Raw genomic sequence first — 15,712 nt, 5'->3', positions numbered from 1 at the left:
TTGACAGCTAAGTTAAATATTTTACGTGGCCTTCTGCAACAATTACGCATAATGGACGCGCCCTTGCAGCTTGTGAGCGTGCCCTGTGTACTTTGTTGATTGCTAGTTGAACATAAGCCGTGACAGATGTTTCCTAACATTTACTAAGCTGCTGGAGCGATTGCAACAATAGCTGACCTGCAGTGTTTAATTCAACACTTGAATCCCCAGTTTTTAAAATATACACAAGCTGCAGAGAGCAGTTCTGTTTTATTATGGATTAATTGTGAATACTTATAAAAAAAAAATGTCAGAAAATGCCCCAAGATTATATCGTATAAAGCAGCAAATCCTGAAAATGGAAAACACATTTCAATGATTCATCCGTTATCAAAAACGGTTGTGGATTAATTTTCTATTTTTGATTTTAATAAGAGGAAAACTTATACAATATTTAATAACATGAAATGTGCACGATGTGCTTAGAGTGCTGTTGATTCAAGGTTTGAATTATAACAATTACAACTGACTTTACTAGACTTGGATTACTAGACTTTGGTCGATTCACTGCCACTGTTAGGAATACAGAAATGAAAAGACCGTCGGAGGCAAAATCTGGTCAGTATAAGTGGGTAGGTTGAGACATTTTCTCTCACCTGATGGTATAATAATAGTTCCAGCATCCTCACCACCCCCATAAAAGGTCATGCACTGCTGCCGTAACACATCACAAGCCTGGAAGATGCTCTGATCCTGCTGATATGCAACGTGAGCTCAATACATTTGTGGCTTAGTGTTAAACAAGTATTAAAATGACAACGTCACTTAATAGAATGAATCCGAAAAGCCTTATAAGAAATAATGATTCTTAAAAATTAATGCAGAAAATAACATAAATGGAAAACAAAATTCTGTGTGATGTTATAGTACCGAGTGTGTTATACTGAACAAATGCAATAAATGGTAAACTAATGTTGCAGTGAGAACACACGTTCATCACGAACCAACACAACTTCTTTTACTAAGATAAGGAATGATATATATAATCCCACAGTTTACCTGAATGGTCTTTGGAAGAACAAACTTATCCATGTTCATATACAGAACACCGGAAACAAAGAACAGCGATAAATGCCAGTGCCCATTTTCCCATATTACCTGGCTTCTTGAAATCCTATCTCATGACTGATCACAAAACGGTTTTCAAGCATGTAGTGCTGAGAGCACGTCAGAGCTTTGTCTTGATTGCCTTGTAAACTGAATCCAGTACCATATTACTCCCTGAATCGGAACAAAATATATTCGTGAGAGCAGCGCCCTTAGCAAAGAGTTGCAGCACGTGCAGCAGTTGACTGACAGCCTCTTACTTTGTAATTGTAACAAACTACATTACATTACATTTCGTGTTTGTCCTGGATTCACCGGACAGTGCTTTCGCTGCGTTCGTCCCAGAGGAGCGTTTGTGTTTCCCACTCGTGGGTGGTGTTTTGTTCCCAGCTCTTGTCTGAATACCATGATCCATTGTAAGACAAAATTAATGACAGCGGCGGGAACAAAAGAGAAAGTACAAGACGGTATAATGAAATCTGCATATTGACTCTTTCACACATTTAGGATTTGGCAAACTTCATTATGCCGTGTTTACGCTCACACCGCACTACGCGAAAGTTTGCCTGAATGACACAAGCCGAGTATTTTCTGCTGCAGCTGCTCGCCCTGCATCCGTTGAACGCAGATATTCGAGGCCACCTTGAATATTTTGTGAAACGAATCCTGTAATTAATGCATAAATCTGCTGCAAAGACAAATTAATTTAAGTTATCTTTTTCTGAAATCTAGCTAAAATTGTCTGTTCTCACCTAATTACAATCATTAAGCTTTAAATAAGAAGGCAGATGAACTCCTATATACATTAAATATCAGCAGTGACCAAGCACTTGGTCACTTTTAGGATTTAGGATTGCATTTGCGTGGTTTTCTTTAACATAAATAAAATAATAAAGATATACAGTTTTGACTTTGAGATGAAATTTACGAGACTTTTGATGATAATAAATCCAGTCACGCCCTGTAATGGGTAGTGCTGCAGATATCACTGAGAATCAACACTCTAACCTCACACTCTTTGCAGCTTTCATCCTCTCTGAGCCGCTCATTGTTTTGGTTCGCTGGCCCATATAGTCTCTATGGCTTTCACAAAGGCTGGCACAGACCGGTGCAGCTGTAACAAGGTCACACGTTCACGCGAGCTGGCTGCTCACAGCGTTCTCGATGGAAAAAATGACTGAACGCCTAAGATATGAGGAGAGCTGATAATCAAGATGGCTTAAAAATGAGGAGATGGAGCACCAAACAAGGGGCTGAAAGGGGAGTGACGACTGGAAAATGATCCATCAGGTGGACAGAGAGGCGACCGAATCTTGATTAATTAATTGTCACTTGTTTTCTAATTTACACTCATATGAAGGATCTGTTGATGAGTTTTCCTCCCTCATAGTAAACAAATATTGTTTAATTTTCTGGTAAAATTCAGCAGGAGGATCTTTAGTTTTTATGAAATGTGCTTTTTAGCTTCTTGGACACCACTGCAGTACCTTAAAGACATCTGATTCTCCAGCATGACAATGACCCCAAACATACAGCTAGTGTTATAAAGAACTATTTTCGGCCCACAGAGTCCTGATCTCAGGAAACTGAGTCAGTCTGTATTTACATGAAGAGAGAGAGAAGCAAGGGAAACAACTTAAATCCACAGAAAAACAGTGGAAGTTCTCCAAGTTCCCTGAAACAGCCTACCTGCCAAGTACCTTGAAAAAAACTGTGCACAAGTGGTGCTATTTTAAATGTAAAGTGTGGTCATAACAAACATTTACTTTTTTTTTTCTGTTTACTGCACCTCTTATGATGTTAACTGACGAGCAACTATATATAGTGCTATTCTGAAAGCATCCTCCCTCTTCTTTTAGTGCCTAAAACTCGAACTGGAACAGAGTCAGGGGTGGTGGTTTTATTTAGAGAGGGATGTAATCAAACCTTGCAAGGATTTGATTTCTCAAAATTGACTTGTAAGCAGCCGTCTCTGGAGAATTCTTCACAGCTTTGTTAGGTGAGGTAATGGAGATTGAAGAGGGATTGATTAAATTTAAAAACAACTTTGCAAGCACGGGTGTAAGGCTTTTACGAACTGACATCCCAAGACAACCCTGCTCGCTAAACGCTCACTGTTACGAGCACGGTGCACGTGTGATTTTAAACAATGGGAAGTTTAGCTGGATGCCCCATATCACATGCTTGGATAAAGTAGCCACTTCCTCCCAATGGACACAGCGAGGCTAGAATTCCAGGGTTGTGCAGTAGTGACCGAGAGTGGAACGGCGTTATCGATGACCCGCCCATACTTCGGCATCATCAGTATTTTATTAACTATGTAAAATGACAGAAATCATACTTGAAAAATGATGTACGTTAGTGTTTTAGTTTGGCCCAAATCTCATCCACTAGCATGGAGGGGGTGGAACGTATATTACAGCCAGCCACCAGGGGGAGCTCCACATGCTTTGGCTTCACTTTTGAGGAGCTGTCATGGCGTCTACTTTGTATACAGTCTGTGGTTTACACTCAAGCTTGTTTATATTGAGCCATTAAAAACGACTTCATTATGTAAAAGAAAGAAAACTGAGAGAAACTTTGAAATATGAAATGGTAGTCATATTTGGCCAAAGAGTAACAAAACAATTAATGCACAAACATACCAGAAAAAAATAACTGCACCTTTACTTCTATTTTTAAAAATTGTAGCGATTCCCTTATGAAGAGTGGTAATTTCTTATCTGAGTGGTGAGGATTCAGTGTTCTATACGGCATAGGTATGCTTGGAACAACTTGAAATCCTGCTGCTCACAACAGCCTAGTCACATTCCCATGGACAGAGTCTTAGTGCGGACCTACAGGATGAGCCTATCTAACTGACAGCAGGAATCATCTGTGTATGGCACTCTATCAAATATTATATATATATATAGATATATATATCTATATATATATATTTCCATCATTCTTTGTGTCTGAGCGGCACAACTTTCCTCTGAACTTCTCCTCACAGCACTTGACACTCTCCGCGGTGCACTTCTGCCCTATTAAGAGTCACCATTTAGCCCAGCAGGAGAGCAGAATCCAATGAATAAAATCTTTTCATGCAGGAGGCGCTGATTGAAGAATGACAAATGAAGCACCCTCTCATCCTAAGGCCCAGTATGTGTTAATGAAAGTGATGTTGTCAAAATATGGTAACAACACGGCACCAGCAGCTCTCTCAAAATAGAAAGTCAAATTCTGCAATGCTGACTCCTGTCATCTTGCATACTTAATACTTTTTGACCTGACCTCTCATTCTGCATTTTATTCATCGTGATAAAATCAATATAGTTTTGACAAAACTGATGTTAAATTATTGACTATAGAGTTACATCCAGTACATTAACAGAGAAAGAAACCAATAAACATATGCATTTTCTCAAACGGATTATTCATACAGTGCATCAAATTCAGTGGTTCCTTATACAGTTCAGATTTTTACGGCTATTCTTTGCTTCCATAAAACATTAGCCCCACAGTGCCCCTAAGCATGCAACACTGTGGTGATTACACCTTCACGAGCATAACTAAATAAAAACAAAAAAGAAACTGTCGGCAGCATTGAGCAATATTAAAATTGAATCCAGTTATTTCCTGTTACATAAGAGGTTTGCAGTTTTTACCAACGTCACCCAATCAACACCCTGGTCTGCACCTCTCAGCGTATTTTAAACTTCTCCCAGCTCAGCTTAAAAGATTATTCAGCTCATACTATTACTGGTTTGAAAACAATGCATGTCCGCTTCTGGTCTGCAATTAAAATGCACCTCTGTGCACAGCAGAAAGCGTCTATAAGGCAATGGTGAGCGTGAAAATTGAATCTACAGGCGTTTCATTACTGTGAGTGCTCGTATGATGTAATGCGCTTTCTGTGCGTTTTCCCCACACACCCACCACGTGCATTGGTTCAACTCGGCCACATGGTAAAGCCATACATGTGAATATGTAGCAACACATTCAAATGGTTTGATGGGAACTAACAGAAGTGCAAAACCCAGGTGAAAATAGCTGGAGTTGTGCTTGAACAGACTTACCAATGTATTGGTTCCACTCTGGATCCAGATCAGCTTGATTGGCCAGGCAGCCCTTCATGACATTCAGGCAGTAATTCTTGCAGGGTTTTACTGCCGGCATGGCCTGACAGAAGGGGCAATACAGCATCTTTGTCAGCGCTCGGATGCACGCTGGAGTGCTGCTCACCTGCAAGGACACGCAATGTGACAGCAGTCATTAGTGTCTGATGGTGAAATATAAGACCATGTTAATCACAATGTGTCATTTGTGAATCTGGGATGATTTTAATGTGTCATTTTACATTTTGGACCTGCACATTTTATTCAACTCGATTCGCCTGCTTTCACCGCACTAGTTCTTGGTGATTATTGCAGTGAGTGGGTGTACAGATAATGAAGACGAGAGATAGTATCACTGTTAACTCGTGCTTCCCACTAACTTTTAGTTTCAAACTGCTGACCACTAACGTCGAATGGATTTACAGATGCTTATTGTCTTATTTAGAGGCAGAGCTATAGTACCTCATTGCAGTATCTCAGCCCATTCAAGCGGTGTTGTCCCGAGCTACGTGATTATTTTAGGGAGTAGCTTCTAGTTGCAATTTATTAGCTGCAATTACATTCATAATGCATCTGAAGGTGGAAAACAACAGCATAATGAGTTAGTTTAACAATCAGTTGCTGCAGTAATTGAATGTGTGAATTTGATTTGTACTACGCTCTTTTGTCAAACAAATGCAAGCCTCCCAGATCACAACTCATTAAACACGGTGCCTTTCGAGACAAACTGTTTACCGTAAGAAAAATGTGTAGACAAACTTGCAGCCTCTTATGCGTTGAGGCATTTTGAAGGAACGGTGCTGATTCAAAGCATGTGTAGCAACAAGAGACCACCGATTGTTACTGAAATTTAGCGAGTTTGTTGTAGCGACTATGGTCAAAGTGGCCGGGTACCAAGATGAATTCATCTCAACTTTGAAGCAATGACCAATCGGAGCGCAGTTTACTGAAATATGATATAAGCACAGGGATCATCAAATGTTCACCTCAAGGAAAAACTGCCCATGACATCGGTTCCCTCCTCTTCAACCACATCAACATGGTTGACCATCTTGTCACCTCCAAGAAACCCAAAACTGCACTCACGACTTAAAAACATCATCGGCATCACCCGCGAGAATACACGTGCACGCCAGCCGTAGCTAGAGCTGAGCTGAAGTTCATCATGTGCTTTCTATGCAGACGTTGCAGTATCTAATGACAAGTGACAGGATGCGACCTCTCTAATATTTCTATAAAATAACGAAATATGACAAAACGTGCGCTGTGCTGGTAATGGGCTTTGAGTGTTGGGTGTACTCATGTGGAGTTGGAGATGCTTGTTGCACTCGGAAACATACCTAGGCAACCAGAGCCTGAAATGTTGACTAGACATGAGTGATGATCAGATAGCTTTATATGTTGACAAGATTTATGAATGACAAAAATGTTGTACAAATAGTTAAACCCCTTCAGATACGTTGCTGATTTTAGTCTTTTATTATGTTTTCTGTAAATTAAATTAACTTGTCCGTCGTGACTTTAATTCTCTCCTCCAGGAGGTTTTATTACAGTGAAGGAATATCCACAGAAAACAAAAAAACAATAGATTGAATTAAATCACATCATTCGTTCGAACATTTAAAATCTTATATAGCTAGTTTAGTGCAGTCTGAGACAGTGAATATATAATATCTGTGCTGTGCGACCTACTAAAACTAATTGTATTACATGACATTATTTCTGAAGAGCATGCTGCACTCAGCATCCTTATTTTCAACAAGCGAATGCTTGCACTCTAGAGTCCTGTTGAGATGTATGAAATGAAACCACCTGAGTCGCATCTATTGGACTATTTTCTCTCTTGCATGAAGCATCACCAGACGTATTATTAAGCATCTTTCAGTCTGAAAACCTGCAATTTCAGATGAAACCCTGATATGCCACGCTAGACACTTACTAATGTCTCGTTTCTTTAAAAAATGAAAGACCTCTATTGTAGCTTTGTAGCGCTTGGGATGTTTTTTGTTATTTCTTTAGGGGAGATGCACAAACAAGTCTGGTCTTGTTCTGTACAGGATGAAAGCACCTATTGTAATTTGGTTTGGACAAAAGACGACCTTATATGCCTGTACAGTAAAGACTGGAAAGGTGAAATTCACCTCATCTTATTGCTTGATAATTTATTTTAAACCATTTGTGACAAGCTGAGATTTAAAATCCACTAAAAGGCTAAAATTGCCAGGGCAAATGGTGCTGGGCAGCAATCAAGCTGGTGGGGAATTAGCAGATCACAGGTGTAAGCCAGGGTCTGATAAGCAACGCTTTAAAAACAAGCAATAAAATCCTGAAATTAATTTCCAAGCTGACAGTTATGTGCAGCGCAGCAAAAGCGCTCTAGTTAACGTCAAAAGGCTTCGGATGTGATAGCGGTTTGACCCGTTCAGACCGAGTGAGTTATAGCAGTCAGGCCTGGAGGAGGGAAAAAAAAAAACACGGCTGACCTTCTCCAAGTCGGTAAATTAGGGGAGTGACCTGATCTCGGTGATGTGTGTTAATTTTTGATGTGCTTGGGCCGCTGCCTCTTCCTCAGCACGGCGGTAGAAATAATAAAGATCGGAGTGGATGTATTTTTGTAGCCACACGGAGTCACGCAGCAAGAAGGGCTCACACACACCTGCCGAGAAAACCCTCGCACACCTCGCAGACTCCTGCCGTCACATCCAAACTTGATACTGAATATTCTAAAAATGTTCCTGCTAGCATCTGTCTCACCTGACAGTGGAACTAAGAAGACAGAAAACTGTTTCCAGAAGATTTTAGGGTCGTGAAGAGAAATTATCGTTACTTTACGTAGTATCTGTAGAAATAATTTGTCACGTTTAAATTTTGCAAAAAATAAAAAATCCTCTCCACATTCTAGTAACTTAACCTGGAAACCAGTTCAGCTTCCCCACCTACAAACTTTTGTTGTGTAAAGCTAATCTGGGGTCGCTCTGTTGAGAACTTGTTTTACACCGGCACAGATCTGCCCGACCAATGAAAACGCTAGGAGCGGGCTTTATGCGGTGATGGATAGAAGTATAACACTGTCGTAGGCATCCACATCCTCTGAGAACGGTGGAGTTGAATCTGTTTACAACCCAAACGATTCTGATAGCTATCAGGTATTTGTTTTCTCTATTCCAGATGAAACTCACCCCATAATAAAATAAAAACGGCATGTCACCAAACTCACATTCTGATAAGAGTTGAGTCTGGCTAGTGTAACCTCAGGAAGCAAGTTTTTCTTTTTGTTGTTTTTCTATTTTTGATACAGCATGATGGTATAATAGCACAAATGTAGTTATATTGCAGATTGAATTAAATTAAATACCATGACATCATACTATTACTGTAAAATACTAACTTAAAGGAGAACTACTTTTTTGGACCTTATTTCTAGCATAAAATACGATCGTTTAATAACTTTTGTGTCTGCACTCGTTCAGGAGATAATTAGATCAGCGTATATCCATATAGCGGTTGTGACTAGGGAGACGCAGCCTCTAAATAACGCATTACCTGCCGCGAAACTCGTTCACTTCACCAATATTTTGTTATTGTACGCTAGTGCTTTTCCCCGCTGAGTCCAGAGTTACCTGTTATCATCATTCGGAGACCCGTATGACGTCTTCTGACCTAGATGATGTCATCTCTGAGGTTGGTTAGTTTACCTGTAATTTGCTACTGCTAGTTTTTTGCAACATGGCTGAATATTTTTCTGGCTCTGAGGTTGTGGACAAACCATAACAGCAGCAAATTACAGGTAAACAAGCCGACCGTCGTGGGTGTGCGCGGCGCTCAAAGATGACATCGTCCAGGTCAGGTCAGATAATGCAGTAGATGCCCCAGTCACTCCCGCTATATGGATATACACTGATCTAATTATCTCCTGAACGAGTACAAATGATACAAAAGTTATATGGGTGAGTAAACGAACGTATTTTATGCCAGAAATAAGGTCCAGGTTGTAAAAAAACAGTAGTTTTCCTTTAATACGACAGCCATAGTTTGTTCCCTGCTATTGGGTAAATTTTGCACTTTTTGCCATTGGCCCTGCTGGTTAGATGCCTACCTGCATCTCATTGTGTGTGTACCTGTATTATTATATGCAATGACAATGAATTTGAATCTAAGCTAATCTAATCATAGTGTGAAATCTTGCCAGTTTACAAACTGGAGGCAACCCATTAATGGTCACCATGACGCCACAGAAACGGAGAAGATTACCGTCATATTGTCCACTACTGTATATACTAGTGAAAGCTTTTAGATAATGGACGCATACAGTACATTATGCTTTACATAATAGCAGTAACATAATACAATAATCAATATAGTTATAATATTTTATTCATTGCAAATAAACAGACGCAGTTGCACTGATTTGGTAATCATCTCAAATGAGGTTTTTATTTACGAGACCGAGACATGCGTTTAGACCTCCTCAAAGCCCTGCCGCGTTTTGTGTTTTGTCTCTTAAGCTGTTAAAAGAAATAAAGTGCTACTTTAATTCAGCATACTGTACGTCACGGCAGCAATAACCATGGGTGCCACATCTTAGAGGCGCTGCGAAACTGACACCTCTAGCGCGGTGTCTGTTTTCATTATGCTTACACCCAATCTCTCATGATGAGTTTATATCCTGGGGATCAAAGGGCTGCAGTCCCAGACACATGACCTGGATCTCGGGTGCCACTGAAATGTCAAGAGGTGAAGCTGGGACATTCTGGCTTGTAAGAAATGCGGCCTGTAACTCGGTAAACGCATACTAACAACACATCCTCTGTGGCTGCTTGTAAATGAGACTCACCGCTACTATCTTAGAGGGGGGGAGCCGAAGGGGAACGTGTCAAGGTTCAACAAGTGCACTATGGCTGAGAAAATGAACGTTGGATATCTCAGAGAACAGCAGTGTCTTCTCCGTTGTCCTCTGTGATGATTGAGGGCATCTGTGTTTTCACTGGCTTCTGTTTATACGGTATACTGTACAGAGGCCCTGTAAATATTTATTACAGCGCTGATAATCAAGTTTCATATCAATACGGTAGTGAAAAAACAGGTCGCCTGGGGATTTTCTGTATCGGAGCTTCTCTTAACCCGTAAGCCGACACATAAAAACAACCTTGCAGTTGTTGAGTGTGACTAAACCCAAGCCTTAGCCTTTTGGTTTCCCTTTAATCTTACTTTGTACATGATCAGAACTACACACGCTCCCAGGGCAGTATGATGCACTGCAGAAGCTGCATTACGATTACATTGGATCAAACAGAATACTAAGGCAACGGCATGATTAATGGCTCCTGTACACTGGGCGAACAAATATTAGGCAAGAGAGCAATAAACAGCGATGGCACAAATTTCTTCGCCTCCTATTTTCCTAGTCTGGGCATTCCTCCTGAGAAATCCACAAGCCTTCAACGCTTTTAAAAAAAAATTAAATAATTCCCAGACAGCGCCTGAACAAGCGGTCTTGAGCCCCAAATTTCCTGAAGACATGCACCAAGAAAACCCACATTAGACAGAAAGGGTATTGGGGAGAGAATTGTTCTGGGGGAAATGTGTGCTTACTGCAGTAGTAAGCAAAATTTTGGGCTTGTTAAAATTTGTTGAGGTTAAACATTATTTCAGTTGTGGTCATATGCTGAATGTTTTCCACCAGAATCAGCAAGTGAAATCAAACTAAATGTGGCTTCTTTTTTTTTTTTTGTAGACTGGTTAGTGACAGAAACATGCAGCTGGTTTAAATTTGAATTCTGCTAAAGTCGGTAGAACCTTTACCTTTGACACTCTCTGTGCCACCTCCCGGCCAACGGAGAGGCCCTGGACGAATGTGCGTGCAGCGATGAATGCGCGGGTAACCTGAGCCTTGAGCTTCCTGGGCACGTCTCCAAAGGGCTTGAGCTGGTCGGTGTACTTACTGATACACTCCAGATAGTCCTCAGTGATGACATACTGGGAGTTGAGCAGCGTGAACATACGCTCCAGCAGCCGTGACCAAAAGTCATTAAGCATCTCCTCCAGGTTAACATTCCCTCCTGTGTAATAGCGCTTCAGCTCAGCAAACAGGTTCTCAAAGACCTCTGAGTTCTGCATGTAGGGCTTGCCGTAAGTCCTCACAAACATCTCGTTCAGGGACCTCTCTGTGTTCTCCAACAGCTCCAGGAAGAATTCTGGGTTAAGAAAAATGAAAAAAAAAGCATTACTTATTGTCTGATTTTCTTTCATGTGTGACTCTGGTGACAGATTATTCTGTATGTACGGTACATGCATAGATTAGCTTTGATAAGATGCCCTGGCAACCTTTCCCCACGTTTATGATTAAAATAGAAATACAACAAAATGACATTAAATGTGTCTGATTGCAGAATAGAGCACTGCTTAAAAAAAAGGAACGTCTGCTTGATTGCAATGCCGACAGCAAATCCGCAAACAAACCAAAAAGGCCAAAATAGGAAATCAATTAGCGCGTCTGATGTTGATTTCATTTTGAAGAGGCTTCACAGCCTTGTTGATTTTTATTTCCAGTAAACTACTTAAGACATGGCAGTGGGAGCCTTCCTCATATTTTTCTGGGAGGCAATCATTTCTGTGTTTGCAGTGCAATAGGACTGCACCGTCCATATCTCGCCCCAAATACATTCCTGTACCTTCATAGAAGGGGTAAATACTGCTGAATGATCTCCTCCATAAACAATTGGCACGTTTTAGTACTTCTACATATCCTGGATGCATGAGGCTGCCGGGTGAAGTGAAATGAATTAATCTTTGCTGTCATTACAGTTGGAGGCTACAGGTTCTCTATGGTTTGTAGCTTTTCCATGGTGTTTTTTTAGGCGCCACTTGTTGTGTGCCTCATGACCTCTGCGACTCGCCAGAAATTGGGCTGAAATGATGATATTTCTGACCATCTGCTATCAGTAATGGCTTCACTGGCATTCAAGGGCCAAGATAAAAATTTAAATAGGCTTCAGCACTCAGACATTCTCTCTGCAATGACTAGTCTGAGGAGCCTCTATGAAGGATAGTGGAGCATTAGAGAAAGTCTCGTATATTTCTTAGTTAATGTGTTTTATTTGATTTCATGACCAATGCGAAACTTTAAAGCCCATATTAATCTTTTTTGGCCCCTCAGCTGTACCGAGGATATTAACACATTATCACCTCATAAACCTGAAGAGATCTCGTTAGCGGCCCCGATACAGGCGAAAGGCGATGATGACGATGATCTCCTCGTAAAGTTGATATGGCAAATATGTGGATAAACACTTAACACATGTACAGATATGCCTTTGAACAACATACACTGTAAATGTAAGTTCAGTATTCTCTTCCGTGTTGGTCTCTGCCAACTATGTTCACCGCCACCTTTGCCTAGTGGGTAGTGTGTACTGCATGACATACATTTCACTGTATCTTATGTCCTTCGACTGTTAAAACACGTCATTAAAGATTAAACCAGTGCTTTCCAACCCTTTTTGGCTTCTGACATTTTAAAGTAAAAACGGTGTGTAGCTTGGGTCACATTTCAGATGATGAACAGCTCCAAAAAATAGTGATTTCTTTCCTCTACACTTCGAACGTTGTTTCATTTTAGTGAATGCTCGAATGATCCAATTTCTCACAAAAACGTAACGATGAGAGACAAGTACAAAAACTGAAAACAAACTATATGGTATATGAAGTAGTTGCTTATGACACCTCGTATATTTGTACAATACGCCAGTCAACACTTCTGTAATAGAGCCACTATTGTCACTGACATACTTTTACGTCCTTATGCTTTTGTTTCTTCTTATAACAGCAACTTTATGGTCGTACTGTAAACCCACTAAGCTCCTCCACAGTGAAGAAAATCCAGTATCATGACATCTGAATGCTGACTCTATCCACAAGCTAAATGTGTAAATTCTCCTGCTTCCTTCTGCTGCTCTTCTTCTCCTATCCTCGCTTTTCTTGTCGCTCTCTTTCTGCCTCTCGACCTGGCCAGACTGGACTCTGCTCAAGGTTTCTTCCTGTTAAAAAAGGAGTTTTTCCTTGCCATCAACACTTTAGTGCTTGCTCTGGGGTTTTCAGGCCCTGGGTTCTGGAAAGGATCTTGAGACAATCTGGACTGTTGCAGACACTATATAAATGAATAAGGTTCAGTTGAGTTGAAACTAGCTCCACTTCCAGATTTTAGTATTAATAATCTAACACTGCCATATACACCAGTCAGGCATAATATTATAACCACCTTGAGTCTCCCTTGTGCCTCCACAACAGTTCTTCTGAGGGTTTCCTGTAGTGTCTGGCAAAAGGCTGTTGTTAGTGGGAGCCTTTGGGTCCTACGGGTTGAGGCTTGTTCCAGTGCATCCCACAGATACTTGATCAGTTTGGGATCGAGTGAATTTGGAGGCCAGGTCAACACCTTGTGTTGTTTTTCATGTTTTTTTTAGTTGTGTGTGTGTCAGGCTGCATCCTGCTGGGGATGTCTGCTGCCATCAAGGAGTGTCATTGCTGTGGGGTGGGGGTGCCTGGTCTGGTCTAGGTGACTGGTACATGTCCAAGTAATTGTTTACTTCTACTGTCAGTGGTTTTAATGTTGTGCCTGATTGATGTATAATATTATGTCAGTCACAACGGAAAAACTTTAATGTACCCAAGTAAAAAAAATGGAACGTAATGGAATATTTTTATATTCCTGTATGGATACTTTTACTTTAGTGAGGAATCTACAGTAATTGCTTCTCCCACTGCTGCTTCATTAGCAATTTGTCACTTACCACTGCCAACTCCTCCGCCCGGGATCGGCTGATGGGGCCGACCCAAAAAGTTGGATTCAGCCTAATCAGCAAAATTGGGTGATAGTTTTCTAAAGATTAGCTGCTATGAGTGCCATTTATATTTGTAGTTTTTATACATTGTGCGCGTAAAAATACTGGTGCTCCTTAAAAACCTCTATTTTCGAGGATAGCATGAGTTGTCGGAAAGAGGAGTGGCGGTGTGGACTGAGCCAGCAATAAAACTGGATTAAGTGGGTTGCACGAAACCTGCTTTAAACTCTGTGTCCATCGGCGGTTTATCTCAGTCAGAGCTGTGGACTATAAAGGCCGCGTAGACCACTAAATCTATATCTTCGTATATCTCAGGAGGATGTGCTCAAAGCGGCAGTTCATGGGTGCTGCTGCAGGTCACATCTGGCCCCTCTGAGTCATGCCCATTACAGTCACTTATCGCGGTGGCCCAGACAGAAGTGTAATGGATGTGAAGTGGTCATTAGTTCTCAGCAATGCAGGTAAAATTACAGATTACAGCAGGCAAGAGAAGCAAAATGGCAAAACCGTCCATGATACCAAGTCAAATCTGATCAGCAATATGAAGAGCTCCTTATGTGGTATACCAGCAGAAAGTATGAAAAATATCACTCCTTTGTGAGGTTAAGAAACACAGTTAATGTTATTTCATTATGTGATTACACAATTGGTGTATTTTTAGCTACAACCAGCACCTATTATATCTCACTTGACATTAGCTTGGGGTGGTAAAATGTTCCAACCTTGCCTTAATTATTTAACAAAAACTGCTTCTGATGAAAGAATTGCTTTCTCCATTCTTATCACTGTTAATTATTGTTCATTAGCACATCTCACCAGGCACCAGTGAGTGTTAGCTGTAATTTTTGTTCTGCAGATCGGATATAATTAGCTTACCTTCACACACACCTTGCTGCTTATCCCAGGAGGATTTCACTTTTTAGGTTTTTGTTTTTTAAGTACATGCTGTATATTACTACAGTGCATCTTTCATAAATACAATATAAGTCAATGTGTTTTCAGTATTCTTTAGACAGCAGTATATAGTGAATGACTACAGTTATCTAAATATGTTTTTTTTTTTCTAGTAATGAGAATAGTGAGCAGTGCTGAGCGTGTGCACACTGACTACTGACTGCTTTAAAACTCATTTTACTTAAAAGGTGCATTTTAGATTAAAAAAATAAATAAATGATGCAGTCCTGTTCAGCCGAGATATTAATATAGTATAACCCATCAAAGCATAGTTTATCATCAATGTGAACGTGATATTTGGTATAATTCTGAAGTCTGTTTTGGAGTGATTACGATAAACAATTTCATTATGGGTGGCCTAATTGAAGCTGGAATACGAAATTAAAAAAGACATCAAAATCAAATTAGGGGAAATGAATGTGAGGGAGCACATTCTCTACAATAAAATATTTAGAGAAATGTCAGAGATTAAAAATGGCGTACATGAATTCTAAACACATCTAATTAATTAAGTCGTCGGGCCAAATGAGCTGCTGCGAGAGCTGCAAGCGGAGGATAACGATGCCGAAAACGCTGGACAGCGGTGATTCAAGTACTCCCAACTTGCAGAGAGTTCATTACATTTCGCTGATAAAGCTGAGCTTTGCTCCAGCCCCTCACTGTGTGCACAGAGCTGTGCAGAGGTTACACAGAGACAGTGTCTCTGTGATAAAAAGAAAGCCTCTCTTTCTCTGC

The 15,712-nt window shown here is 40.5% G+C and overlaps 1 protein-coding gene across 1 annotated transcript in view; it reads right to left on the bottom strand.

Annotated features, from left to right (window-relative positions):
• LOC311488349 (glypican-6-like) overlaps positions 1-15,712 on the bottom strand; it is a gene marked incomplete at both ends in the record, with an annotated part of 74,981 nt that overhangs the window by 34,499 nt on the left and 24,770 nt on the right. Inside the window, 2 exons of the mRNA XM_084544989.1 lie at positions 5,148-5,313; positions 10,989-11,380. Coding sequence (XP_084401115.1) covers positions 5,148-5,313; positions 10,989-11,380 — 558 coding nt within the window. The remainder of the gene's footprint in view (positions 1-5,147; positions 5,314-10,988; positions 11,381-15,712) is intronic.

Source organism: Chelon labrosus, assembly GCF_963514085.1.
Source record: "Chelon labrosus genome assembly, chromosome: 5".
NCBI classification, from domain to species: domain Eukaryota; kingdom Metazoa; phylum Chordata; class Actinopteri; order Mugiliformes; family Mugilidae; genus Chelon; species Chelon labrosus.
This window is presented reverse-complemented; position numbering and strand designations above follow the sequence as displayed.